The sequence below is a fragment of the Rhyacophila brunnea genome, unplaced genomic scaffold, assembly GCF_057557595.1.
Source record: "Rhyacophila brunnea isolate RB1 unplaced genomic scaffold, BYU_Rbru_1.0 scaffold_22, whole genome shotgun sequence".
NCBI lineage: Eukaryota > Metazoa > Arthropoda > Insecta > Trichoptera > Rhyacophilidae > Rhyacophila > Rhyacophila brunnea.
Window position 1 is genome coordinate 20,611,006 of NW_028232882.1, and position 15,286 is coordinate 20,626,291.

The following is a 15,286-nucleotide window of genomic DNA, read 5'->3' on the forward strand; positions in this document are numbered from 1 at the left end:
TGTGCATATCACTCTTGACAAATTTAAACTAAATCCAATATTTTGGGAAATAAATTTATATCGAAGTTCATCCGCTGTTGTTTTTTGTTTACTACTTACTGTATAATAAGTATGTAATTGCAAAATTGTCCACGTCTTGAAACTGCTGTGGTCTCCAACAATCCATTTCCTAAAGCTGAAAGTGCATCCTGAACAAAACTCTTTGACGAGATGGTTAAAGCTTGTTTTTTTGTACCTATGCAACTAGTGGTGTCGCAGCCGGTTAAAGAATGTAATACTGGCAAAATATTACATTTATTTTCACCAAGAGATTCAGCTGCCAAATGGCATCCTAAAACACGGGATTTCTTTTGAGATCCCTCAAACCATAATCCACGACAACCAATCGTTGCAAGTTTATTACAGAAATAAATGCCTAAGATTTAAACATCTTTATCGGGACTGTGTTAATCTCCAAACTTTGCATTTTTACAGCATGAAATATATGACAGAACATTCTAGGATCTAGAGTTCACTCTAGAATCTAATGATTTTGATTTTAAATCAATGGCGTCATTGAAAATTGATCACTACAATTTAAACCATTGTGTGGGGTCGACAAATCCACCACAAATCTACAGCTCACTTTCTTCGTTGATTTTTGCAAATGTGGGAGCATTTTTGCAAATAAATTTAACAAGCTATAATTTATTTTGAGGGCTCACAAAAGAATCTTTGCAATTAATCCAGCACATCTAAGGGACAATCGTCAAGGCTTACATATTATAAGTATTAACACTGTTTAAGGGCTTCAGCAAAAGTTTATTTATGGAAAAGCTCATCTGATACACTATTGAGCCTACTGATTTCCTACAACTTGGCTTTGAGTTACGAGAAAATAATTTGTATCCAAGTCAAATGACGAATGAACCTCTACCAAATTATTTAGTTAAGCCATGCAAATGTAATTCTAACTGCCGTACATTATCATGTAGTTATAAGAAATCGGCTTTGACATGTATATCATTGTGCAAATGTGTAAGTACCTAGTGTTTGTAAAAACTGTGATCATGATACTTAAAGCAGTTTGAACACTTGACTTGTTGCTTCTTTTTTTTTTAATAAATGTGTACTTAGTGTGGTTAGTGGTTATCGTGATTTCATTTATTCACATACCTATATGTGCAACCAACAGAGTTTCTGTATTAACCATAATACTAAAACTAATGTCATATGCATATAATATGGTAAAAAAAGCAATTTGGGTGATTCTATACAAAAATGCTACTAAATAAAAAAAATTTAAGCCAAGGAGGATCCTAAGAATCGATAATTTTGAATACATTGCAGTACCCGCTATTTTTATTTTTTCAAATGGGACGAACCGTTCTACGACCGTGCCGATGGCATGGTACAATTATTGCATTATCAATCAATCCCTGATTCGGTCTTGGTTTTATTGAAGAACTCAGAACAATTTTTGGTGGGTTATAAGAAAAAAAATTAAAACCTCAATAAAAAAAAATTGACCACTAATTTCGCCTGGCAACATCGACATTATATATCTTGGTGACCCCTAGAACCTATTCCAATTGTCAGAATGCGTTCCGCATATTATGTATACGAAAAGTCTATGGGATCCTGCACTAATACGAAGTATGTGTTGTTTACTTTCACTAAGCAACTGTATATTATTTTGATTGCAGGAGCTTAGTTTTATTCTTGTCTGATTCGACGTTTTATTAGACTATTTCTGTATTTTTTTTATTAAGACACACAAGTAGTGCTATAAGCTACAAGTCCACAAACATATTATAAGATAATTTATTTGTGTTAACTGTCAATTTTATTCATGGTGGAAATGCATTGTATTATTAATTTAATTTAATAAAACGATTTTTTTATTATCGTACCTACTTAATTATTCCACTTTATTTAATATATGCGCATCTATTCTGTACACAAGACTTCTATCGGCCGCGATGGCAGCTATCTAGGGTAGGTTTGTATCGAAGTATTAGCACTGATTGTAACAATTACTATAAGTTAGTTACAATAAGTTCTATGCTCTCGTGGCTAGCTAAATTTTAGAGCGAGTTCGACAGTTTTGACTGTTTAGACGGCTAACTTAATGAACTAATTGTTACAATAAGTGCTAATACATGCTTCGATATAAAACCTACCCTAGATTTTTTTTTTAGAATTATTAATAACCATGTCCTTGCTTTTTCGTACAAGGTGGTTGTTAGTAATTTGAACAATCACAAACACCCAGGCTTTGAGAAAAACACATAAATGTTTTTGTCATGACCGGGAATCGAACCCAGGAACTCTCGGGTGGAAGGCGAGCGCCTTACCCACTGCACCACGAGAGCCGCCACCTACCCTAGATAGCTGCCGTAGCGGCCGATAGCAGTCTTGTGTATATAATAATGGACCGGTTTCGTCCGCGTCAGACGGACATTTTCAACTAAGGAATATTCAACACAATAGGCATTTATAATAACAAATTCAAAGAGTAACAAAAATAATCAACCAATACATTGAAGTATCCTATCAAATATTATGTCAATAACACTTAGTAATTAAAATGAATGAAATTGCATATTAATATTTCATAATACCCCATTAAAAGGACACTAAAACGAAACATTCTTAATTATAAAACCAAAATGTAAACCAATAACACAGGCGGACGAAACCGGTCCAGCGCAATTATTCTATACTCAAGTTTCACTACACAACATCATATTATTGATGTATTGAGGTATTATAATTGTTACAATAAGTGCTATGTTTTAACAGCACCTCTCTTGACTGAGTTAACTTTTAGAGCGAGATATTGAAGTTAATCCCTTCAAACCAAAACCCGCCACGCAACACACCCGGTCTTAATCGAGGCCCTACATTGGCGATGTGAAGCATCTAGTTAAGTTTTAGGCCGGGAATGCCCTAGGAGGAGATGCCCAGGACTAAGGTTGCTACGCTCAAAGTGAGCTCTGACTGAGTTTAAAGTTACTTTCTAATGCAAAGTGCCGGGGAGAGAAGAACACAGGGAAGTTATGAAAATAAAAATGATTCTAGTGTATATAAAACAAAATAATGAAGCTAATCATACGGACAGTAAAAATTATGTGAAGAGATCTTCACGCCCGCAGTAAGACGCCGCAAAATTTTTAAATGCACGATAATTGGCCTTAGTAGCAACCAAGTCGGACGGCCCGATGGGCCCAACAGCTGGTTGGACAGACCTGAGCATCTCCTCCCGTTCGGAGCACATTCTAAGACATTCCCAGAGGATGTGGTTGGCATTCTGAATCTCCCCTCCGCATGGACATGTCGGACGGCGAGCGAGATAGACAGTTTTGACAGTTTAGACGGCTAACTTATTGTAAAAATTATAACCCTCAATACATAAACATGATAAACTATCCTCGATAGCCGCCGATAGCAGTCTTGCGTATAGAATAGATGCGCAGTTATTAGTTATTAAATAAAGTGGAATAATTACGACAAAAAAAATGCGTTTTATTAAATTAAATTAATATAATTAATTTATTATACTGAGATTGTTGTGTAATTGTTTCATTAGGGTATTGATGTCTGACCTTTCGGAAATGCCCAAAATAATCGAGGAATACCCATGTAGAAAACGGTATTTTGACGCTGATATTAGTGTTGAATATTGATAAAGTCTGTATATGAATTCTCAAATATTTTTGTACAATATAGAATAATTGACAATAATATTATCAAAATCGGGCAGGGTCAAAGATGTTGAAGATACCGGCAGAGATAGAGCTTAAATATATTGAAATGAAGCAGGAAAAAACCCAGTCTAATGATTAAGTTCGCTACCAGTATATCTCGCTAATTTATTAAATTAAATTTATTTAATTATAATATAATTTCGAACTATATGTAAATTGAACCGTTTTTATTAAATCAGGTTTCGTCTTGCGGCATCTTTTGAATTTAAACTTACCTATGATAAATAAAATTGAATAATATATATTTTTTAAAGTGACGATAATTTTGCATATTAAAATATGAGTTCACCCCTGTCACTAACATTCATTGGATATTGCAAATGTCAAAATAATATGGATTGTTTGTTTCATAGCAACTTGGAAATAAATGTCAAACTGATATTTTTTGCTTCAACTATTTTGTTATGGGAAGTTCCATCTTCATATGCAACATCGACATCTTTATGTGAGTTTCAGTTCAGTTGTTCGAACAGAACAGATTAATAAATATAATTCAGATATGCTACAATACACCACATTTTGACGCAGGTTTTGTCCTAGTGTCCTACGAAAATGAACCACACATTATGGACGTGCAATAATGTGGTTTGCAACCAACCTTGAAATACACTAATATTGAATGCGAGTGAGTGCATAAACCGATAGCATTTGTTAGAACGAAGGACAAGCGTATTTTTGACACGTGTTTACGTTTATCCCATATTATTCCATACTCGAGATCGGTTGCCTGTTACTCCACATCCGTTAGGTATTTCAGTTCCCATTATTTCTGAGTTCCCTGGTTGTTCGGTTACGATCATATATAAAGAACTTTGAAAGAGTAAAGGTTTCCTACACATTATCTTTATTTACTACTTATGAAGTGTACCTACATACCAAAAAAAATATTACATAATTATTATTGTATTATTAATCAGTGGCGGGTTTATTTGATGCAAACGCTGCAATCGATTCCTCAGGAAATTTAAAAGGGGACCTCGAAACACATATATTATATTACATTAGACACATATTAAGTTTAGTATACCAAAATCTTATGCGTATTTCTCACAAATTGTATATAAAATAATACCAAAAGCCTATTTATAACTCAAACAGATATGTACTTTACACAAAAAATAAATTAAAGTAAGTACATAATACTCATAATATGTGTTATCGCCAATGACATTATTAAGTTATCGCTTTAATTTTCTGTTAAAAACAATATGATTCTAAGAGATATAATATAAATTGTTATTTTTACTAGGTACATTGGTACCTAGTTGGAATTTATGGTTTTATTTTTTTTTCATCAAGGGGACTCAAAATAAATCAGTGCCTCAAGCCTCCAAGTCCTTAAACCAGCCATTGTTTTATTTATTTTGGTCAGTTTCGTGAGAATGTTCAATTGTATCAGGACAGGTAGGTAATCAACAGTGTATTAATACAATTCTTCATCTTTTCAGGAGGACTGTTCTTGGATTGCATCAGTATGTGCTCTTGGCGCAACGCCAGGATGTCTCCTGTCCCAGTACTTAGTAGACATGATTGGGAGAAGAAAATCGACTTTGATTATTGCTTTACCAGGGGTAATTGGATTAGTAAGTGACTATATTATAATATCGTATACCACATACCACATACTTACCATATTTTTAAATAATATTATTCCACAAAATTCATATTGGGTAGGCAGTAAAAATTATTGTACATCAAAGATGTCCAAGAAACTTTTCTTCTTGTCTTGTTTTATTTGCTTAAATGGGTCTAGGTAGGTACATAAACCTTCTGTTAGTGCAAATATTTCAGCGGGTTGTTTTAAACTTGTGTACATTGTTATAATATAATAAATGGGAGTCAACAACCCCAGGCCGTATCAGCAAATGCTCCGTGATTCACGATCATTATCACGATAATTAGCGCATATCACTTCATCGACGGTCAGCACGTCATTCTGCAAGTGTGACATACGCTGGTGAGGGTCGACAACCCCAAGCCTTGTCAGCGAAACGCTGCCAAGTGACAGCAAAGCGACAGTCAGCATATTACCCAAATTGTGACCTACATAAAAATTGCCGCAATTTATTGAATAATTTCAATAAATATCGAGTCACAGTTGGTGGAATATGGCACTCTGCCAACACGCCTCGGACGGTGGTACTCACTATCAGTACGCCTCGGACTGATCAGACCTCACCGCGTTACTTTGCACGTTGCACGGTTAACTTCACACCTGTCATTGTATTCATTTATCAGTAAATAAACGCGCTCAACTCCACTCAACAACCTCCGGTCTATTCATTACCAACATCCTCACCCTAAAATATCTCCATGTACCTAAATATTTCGATAAACTTCAATTTTATTATTTTATATGCTTTATAGATAGTGTTGATAAATTGGAATTTGTAAATCTAAGTACGGCAGTGTCATGCTTTGATTGAAATTGGATATTGCACCAGGAATAATGAACTTAATTTTATTTTGAAACGGTTACCAATTGCGAATTTCTATTTGCATTTAAAATTGGGCCCCCATTCTCCCCCAGCCCCTCCCACTGCGGGGTCTTGCACCGTGTAATGCTGGCCTTCACAATGGCCCAAGTCAGGTGAGTAAATAAAAACACTGCAAAAAAATGATTTTAATTTGCAACATAAAAATTTCGAAACACCAATGTCGGGAGAAACCCAATCCTTAATGGAACTGTCAAAAAAATCTTGGTGTCCACCCGAATTCCGGAGTGGTTTAGGTCATGGCTGGGGAGGGCTGACAGGGCTCTAGCCTGGGGGCCCGGCGTGTCGGGTTGACCAGATAAGTGTGATAAACACATATCATAAATTAGCTTTAATACTAAAAAAAGTAAGTCAGAAGAACATTTTTTTTCAGTGGAATTCGGCATAAATATTGTAGCTCTCTAGACCAAGCAGATAGCACAGCCGATAATATTTGAGTAATGTTTTAGCATACTAGGAGCACATGTCCAGCATGGTCGCTGTTAGTCACTTCCAATCCACCAGTCGCTGATGACACGCTCAACGGTTACCGCCGTTATGCCTCCAATTTATATTGTGAAAATATGTAAAAATAATTATATTAAGAAGAAAAAGAGCCTATGGGACTAATTTACATTCTCCTCCTTGCCCCCCCCCCCCCAATATTAAATCATGGGTGTGCCACTACTCACCACTGTGAAGAGGGTGACATATTAACGGATTACAACGTATTTGGATGGATGTAACGATAATATTATGTTATTGATGTAATATTCTTGTAAATTTATAAATGTTATGTATTTTTAGGGGATGACCATTTACGTGACATCACCTGTCAGTTTGATTATAGCCAGATTCATTGTAGGAATGTCAGGGTCCATGGCAATTGTGGTGAGTTTTTATTTCAATGTTACTAACTGTAGATAATTATTGATGGACAGTCGCTGCCTATATAAAATATTTAAATATGAATATATCAGTGGCGAAGGGTGGAGGTAGGCTGTTAAGACTCGACATAAATAGTGCACACTTAACTTTGACAGTCAGACGTATTTGCTCTTATTGGACTAAGACGTGTAGATGTGTAGATCAATGGTTTCCAAACTTTATGTTACTACGCCTCCCTTTTAAAAAAATCAAATCTTCGCGCCTCCCCGCCCCTTTATTTCAATAAATAATACAGACACATTTTTAAATACCAAGTCAAAAATGTAGGTACTAATACAAAAATGAAAAAAAAAATATAAAAATAAACAAGGTTTTACTAGGTACCACTTATATTATATTCATTTTAAATAAATTTGTTTTTCATGCGATGAATGTGGTTGTTTTTTAGCACAATAGATTTCAATAGTAGTCAATCCAAATTCATCATCCTTCATTGACAAATGGATTATATCATGGGTCCCCATATCCCGAAGCGGGACCCCACGCCAGAATCTTTGGCGGGCCCACCTATCTATCGCAGAGGTTAAGGGCAGTGTGGTGCTCTAAAGTAGTGTTTCCTAAATTATACACGGGAGTTATCATTTAAGTATATATTATCAGTTATCATATTGATATCACATCAAATTGGAACGCATAACCACATATTATTTAAAATATTTAATAAACCTGAAATAAAGCAGCGCTGCAGGCGACTTTTTTTACTATTAATAAAATAATGCATGTAACGTAACAACGTATAACAATAATGTAACGTGCATTAGCAAACTAACCATAGATTTTTATTTGCTTCAATATATCTGGTGCAGAAATCATTTATAAAAGTGGAAACATGGCTTATTTATTGACTTGACTTGCTTGACTAGCTAACTTGACTTATTTTTTTTGTAATTTTGATTTCCAAATCTCCAATTTTTATGAATACCTTCACTTTATCTTTTTAAATCAGTGAATGCATTAGTGGTTCTTGCATTGATTTATTCACTCATTTTTTTTTTAAATTTCAACAACAAAATTATCGTTCCTAAACAAATTTGCCTTAAATTTCAACATTATTTTTGTTCACGAGATAGCCAGCGCGCTTTTCAAGTGAGGTAGGTTTTATAAAATTCGACTCCATATTTTTAGACAGGTTTGCAAACAACCTTTGATAGGACTGTTTTTTATGTAGTTTATAACTAGCGGCCGTTTTATAAACTATGCATTTGCAAACTGCAAACCTGTGGCTACAATTGTGTTAAACTTTTCGCGCCTCCCCAGGGAGGCGTGCCCCCCAGTTTGAAAATCGCTGGTGTAGATAGTGTTTATTAGTTTTAATACTTCAATTAAATCCTGCCTAATTCAGGCCATAGTAGATAATAGTAAAAAAAATATTCGTTTATCTATAAAATATCTAAATATTGCCGTTAAACCATACCTACATAATTTTAGATATTTACTGATAGAAGAATATTTTTTATCGATTATAGTTTGGTTTAGGCAGAGCTTAATGATTAAAAAAAACAACCAACACCATATGTAATATGTATTCTTAATTCAACAAAAATAAATAAGTATGACTGAAAAAGTGTGCACTAGTTTTGTCGGATCGCCCATAACATACCTAAACGATTATGGTTTGGTTTACGCAGGGTTTAATTGAATTTTAAAAACTAACCAGCACCATCTGTAAATTGTATTCTTCTTTCAATGAAAACAAATACATATGACTGAGAAAGCTCATATGAAAAGAAATGAGAATTATTTGAAACATAATCCGACCTTTATTTACGTCAAGACAGATGGCGCGCTGTGGTATATTTATTAAAACCTTTGCTGATTGTTTTGTTATTATCTGTGTAATATATTCCTACACATACGGCATCTCTCGTTGGCAAAATAAATTATTTTATAGAATATATAATCAAATGATTATATAAATAAGTCAATATGCAATAAAAAATTTTTTTCTTAGAAGGTAGGCTTCAAATAATCGCCTAGTATGGAGTCTTTGCCACTGATACCTAGCTTATATTATAATAGTATGTACAATATTACAAAGATTATTTTGTTTCTTTTATATTTCTGTTACCTATATCAGCAGTCGGCAACCCAAATGCATTGGCGTGCCACAAAACAGGTAATTCAAAGTACTGGACACTCAGCGTACCACTAAAATAATACTAGTAAATGTATTGTAAGACAATTTTATTTGACTATAATAATACACGCTACATAAAAACATTACAACAATTAAATATGTATACCAATATATACCAAATTACAATATTTAAACATTAGCGACTCACTTGAGGTTCAATTTTGGAAGCTAACACTTCAATATTTGATACATAGTTTGTAGTTTTTAATTTTATGTACATTTACGAATTTTCTTCAGTTAAACGATTTCGATACGGGTACGGGTTTATAATATATTTAATAATAATTGAGAATGTTTGCTCACAGTTTTAATAAATCGTCATTTTCGAGGCTTGTCACCAAAAATTCTTTCGCGTGCCATAGGTTGCCAGGCGCTGACCTGCATTATATAATTATAATATATTATTACAGGGGGGGTTGGAATTTTGTTTTAAGTGTTTTTAATAAATAAAAAAACTTTCTTGTTAACAGACTGTGTCTATCTACGTTGGAGAAATAGCCGACAAGGAGATCAGAGGTGCCTTGGGGACGTTACTGAACTCAATGACGAATCTCGGAAACCTGATAATGTTCGCCATTGGACCCTTCGTCGCGTATCAAACTATCAATTGGATTATTTTCACCGTACCGATCATTGCTTTCGTATTCTGCATCTGGATTCCTGAGTCGCCTTATTACCACCTCAAAAATGACGACTTTGACAATGCAGCACAAGCCATGATGAGGTTTAAGAATGTCAAAGATGTAAAGGTTAGTATAATAGTTGTAACCGGACAAATCCACATGCGGACATATTCAAACAGATAATAAATAGAATTCCGATAGGCAATATTCAATACACCCAGGGCTCGAAATGGACCGGAGCGCACCGGAGCGCCGTTCCGGTTCGTAGAATCTGTAAAGTTATCGCTCCGTCTCGTGGTTAAAATATTTTGACCGTCTGAGCTAGATATGCCATATAACAGAAAATCTAGCACATTTATGTTTATAAAATACCCATCAAATTTGATAACCATGTTAATATCCTCAGAAAAGCTGAATACACCACATTTTGATGCAGAGTTTTGAATGTGTGAGTGTCCTACGAAAATGAAACACGCATTATGCACGTGCAATAGTGTGTGTAATACACCAATATTAAATGAGCGTCAATGTATAAACCGAGAGCAGTAAAGTTGTCAGTATTCGACGTATGGCGTATTCTTGACACGAGCTTAAGTTTATACCGTATTATTCCTTACTCGAGATCGGTTACCTGCTACTCCTTACCCGTTAGGTATTTCAGTTTCCATTATTTCTGAGTTCCCTGAGTTTAATATAAAAAAAACTTATTGGAATGAAATCTTGCTGGAATAGGAGGGGGAGGGGGGGGATTATGATGTAAAAACTGCGACCCTATACTATTTTATTATAATACTTATGTTATTTTTAACACTGTAATAGGCCATGGAGCCCAATCACACGTTATGGTCGCGTTAAGTTTGTATATGCCCACGATGGCCGAGCGGATAGCGCGTCGGCTTATAATGTCGTGGTTCCCAAGTTCGAATCCTGGCAAATACACATATTGTTTCTCAATGTGTGTTCGACTTAATAGCTTAATGTGTAGGACCTAATAGCTTGAACAAGTGGCTAACATCCATTTTTCGTAAAAACAAAAAATCTCTTAATACAAACCTCCACTCTGCGGGCGCCATTTATGACCTTCTTAAGATCGCACATGGTCAAAAAAAACCACGATAAGAATATATAAGAATAACACTGTATAAGAAGCTCTGAAGAAAATAACCGGACATTGGTTTTATGGTTTTAAATTACAGTTATTCGAAAGAGTTGTTTTATTACAACGTTTTTATTAGGTCGTATTCTTATTTGTCCGGTGGTTGTTTATCCGGTACAAATCTTGCAATCGATTTTTAACTAACTTCCCGACTAGCTAGACATTTGAAACTTTTAGAATACATCAGAACACGATGCCAATGCATTTTTTTTTAAAATATTTTTAGCCATCTTTAAGTAGAATTGAATTCATTTTCAGTTCATTCTGTTTTGTATGAAAAGTTATTTCGGAAAAAATCCGTAATCCAATCCACTATTATTGGTTGCTAGGGGTCTGGGGTCCTAGCAACTAAATTATTAATATATACGTGTGTTACTATCGAAATCAATATGACATATCAAAATGACATTCCAGTATTATTTCTATCAAGTACATTTTTTTTGATCGTTTAAGCAAGTCAAGTCAGGTTTATATGATTCAACAGAAAATTTAAAAACGTTGTATATAAATAGTTCTTTTTATCTTGTAATTATCTTGTATTTAACTGGTCATATCTGGTGCAGATTTAGTTTGATTAAAATTCTTTGAAATGTTGATAGGTAATTATTTTTTTATGTGCTCGGGGTACTTGACCAAACCTAGCGACGAAGAATGTATAATATAACTTTTAACAAAGTTTAATTTAAAATTTGCAGTTGATAGAAAAGCAGCTTTTGGATCTTCATATCCAAGTGAAGAAAGACATGGAGAGGAAGACTTCGATATGGGAATTGTTGAAAAGAAAAGAATACAGAAAAGGTGTCATCATTGTTGGCGGTTGGTATTTCGACAACTTTACTATAATACACAATATTAATAAAAACGTAGGTATAACAACATTAGTAGCGAAGGGTGGAGGTAGGCTGTTATGATCCGCCATAAATAGTGCACACTATACTTTGTCAATCATACGTATTTGTTTTCGTTGAAATACGAGGGTGGGTCAATAAGTCCTTAGAAAAGCCGACAGGTGGCGCGACTAGTACTGTAAGCGGTTTGTTTTCATGCAGCGGCACTACCGATTCAGTATGCTGCGAAGTTTCAATCAGATTGGTCGGGTTGTTGTTTTTTATTTTCGTACATTTAAAAAAAAAATTTGCTTGTTTACAAAAATGGAGAAAATTGAGTTTAGAGCTGTTATTAAACATTTTAATATAAAAGGGTTAACAGCAAAGGAAATAAAAAATGAGTTGGATTTAGTTCACGGCATATCTGCTCCTTCACTTGCAACTATTTATAACTGGTTAAATGAATTTAAACGTGGTCGTACATCAACAAAGGATGAACCACGCTCAGGACGTCCTGTAGAGGTGACTACACCAGAAATGATCAATAAAATCCACGATATGGTGTTAAGTGACCGAAGATTAAAGTTGAGTGAGATAATTGAGGTTACAGGGATCTCAAAAGGTAGCGTCATTTCTATTTTACATGACAAATTGGGCATGAAAAAAATTTCTGCAAGATGGGTGCCGCGTTTGCTCACAGTCGACAATAAACGCAATAGGGTGGTGGCCTCTAAAGCCCTGTTGTCGCTCATGCAACGCAATCCGGATGAATTTTTTCGTCGCTTTGTGACTGTAGATGAAACATGGATACACCACTATACTCCCGAGACGAAAGAACAGTCAAAGCAGTGGATTGCGAAAGGCGAACCATGTCCAAAGAAGGCGAAAACCGTAAAATCAGCTGGTAAGGTTATGGCTACTGTATTTTGGGATGCACGTGGAATTATTTTCGTTGACTATTTGGAAAAAGGAAAAACAATAACAGGGGATTATTATGCATCTTTATTGGACCAGCTAAAAAACGAAATTGAAGAAAAACGGCCTCATTTAAACAGGAAAAAAATCCTCTTTCATCAGGACAATGCCCGTGTTCACACATGTTTACGATCAATGGCTAAAATTGAAGAATTGAAGTTCGAATTGGTCGACCACCCACCGTATTCGCCAGATTTAGCCCCCAGTGACTTTTTCCTTTTCCCAAACTTAAAAAAATGGCTAAGTGGACAACGTTTTTTTTCAAATGAAGAAGTCATCGATCGGACAAATGCTTATTTTGAGGACCTGCCGAAAACTTATTTTTCTGACAGTTTGAAAAAAAATGAGAAACGTCTAACCAAGTGTATTGAGCTCCAAGGAGATTATGTTGAGAAATAAAAAAAAAATACAAAAATAAAAACTGTTTTAATGCTTTTTTCTAAGGAATTATTGACCCACCCTCGTAATACTACATTTTACAGATGGTGTTGGTTAGTTTTTAAAATTCAATTAAACCCTGCGAAAACCAAACTATAATAGATAATAGTAAAAAAACATTAATTTATGCAATTAAAACATTTGCTACAAATACAAACAGCTTTGTATATTTTATAGATAGAATAATATTTTTCATCTATTGTAGTTTGGTTTTGGCAGGGTTTAATGAATTAAAAAAATGAACCAACAATGTGTGTAATATGTATTCTTAATCCAACGAAAACAAATAAGTATGAATGAAAAAGTGTGCACAATTTTGTCGTGTCACCCAAAATATAACAAAACTATTATGGTTTGGTTTAGGCAGGGATTAATTGATTTTTAAAAACTAGCCAAGATGATCTGTTAATTGTAGTCCAAGTTCGATAAAAACAAATACGTATGACTAACAAGGTTTAATGTGCACTATTTATGGCGGATTTTCACAGCCTACCTCCACCCTTCGCCACTGAACAACAGACAGTTAGTAGCACAGCATTCATTACCGGTAAAACACATTTTCATTTCCGAAATTACCGGTAAAATGATTTATAGTTATAGATATTTCGGTGAATAAAATAAAACATGTTTTGTGAAATCCAAAAAATAACACAGTCGTTTTCCGCAGGTTTAAAGATTTTACAACAGATGACTGGGACTCTTGCGATCCAATCTTATTTGGAGACCATTTTTCGACAGACAAGCATGAAGATGTCAGGAGCCGTTGCCAGCATACTATATGGAGTTGTTCAACTAATTGCAGGTATCTACTAAACGAATATATTTGAATATATGGTGTACCCCTCTTGTTATATCGGTATTATTGAATAATTAAATATTCAGTTCAGTTATTTCTAGCCAATTCTGTTAATTTGCATAGGTCATATCAGTTTGTGATCGTTATAAGTTGTCCAAAACGTGTTGTGACCTCAGAGCAGTGGCGCACCCAGGGGGGGGGGGCAAGGGGCCTTGCCCCACCCCCAAAACATTGAAATTCTAGCACCCGCTAGAAAAATTTCTTAGATTTTAATTTCTAACACAAAATTTTCGAAACACTAATGTCGGGTTTTTTTAGAAACTCAATCTCTAATGGAAATGTCAAAAAATTCTCGGTGTCCACCCGAATTCCGGAGTGGTGTACACCGAGTGCAATAGACAAAAGTCCGATAAACGAGAAAATAAGCTGTGTTCTGTTGGGTAGGTTTGTGTACCTATAAGTTAAATGCAATAATACTTTTTTTTCCATTTTCAATTAATATTTTGGAACTTCACTATTAAAAAACCCAAAATCGACGATAAAAATTCGGCGAAAAGTACGACGACACCCACCACCATGGGCTGACAGGGCTACAGCCTGGGGGCCCGGGCTTAAGAGGGCCCGGCGTGGCGGCTCGTCTAATTGTGAGATAAACACACACCAGAAATTTGTTATACTATAAAAAAAATCATAAAAATTAACATAAAAAATATGACGTAACTACATGATAATAATTCACGTGTATCATTTTATATTACAATTATTTTTAGTGTTTCTAGAAAAATAAAAATGGCTATTTATCCAATATCGAAGGGTCGAATGCTACTTGGCTACCACAAGATGGGGTCGCGACCAGTGGTTCATAGTATGATAACGATCGATAATATGATATGAGGTCCGACAAATCAAGAATTCAAGGGAATTATTTAACAATATAGATAAATCCACGGAATACCATTTGGGAACACTACTGTAGAACATCACATTCCCCTTAACCCTGGTGATAGGTAAGGGGGCCCGCCAAACATTCATGATGTGGGGGCCATGCCCACCACAGTCAGTGGTGGTGTAAATTAAAAAAAAAAACATTTTTTTCGGTGGAATTCAGCATAAATATTGTGGCTCTAGAGCAGTGGTTCTTAACCGGTGCACGGCTGGCTTGT

At 34.9% G+C, this 15,286-nt stretch overlaps 1 protein-coding gene across 4 annotated transcripts in view; it reads left to right on the forward strand.

Moving 5' to 3' along the window:
- Window positions 1-15,286, forward strand: part of LOC147070188 (facilitated trehalose transporter Tret1-like) — a 52,614-nt gene that overhangs the window by 31,982 nt on the left and 5,346 nt on the right. For all 4 annotated transcript variants that reach the window (XM_085950022.1, XM_085950025.1, XM_085950021.1 and 1 more), the window contains exons 4-8: window positions 5,198-5,332; window positions 7,031-7,114; window positions 9,779-10,057; window positions 11,783-11,903; window positions 13,995-14,129. In XM_085950022.1, the coding sequence (XP_085806148.1) occupies window positions 5,198-5,332; window positions 7,031-7,114; window positions 9,779-10,057; window positions 11,783-11,903; window positions 13,995-14,129 (754 nt within the window). The remainder of the gene's footprint in view (window positions 1-5,197; window positions 5,333-7,030; window positions 7,115-9,778; window positions 10,058-11,782; window positions 11,904-13,994; window positions 14,130-15,286) is intronic.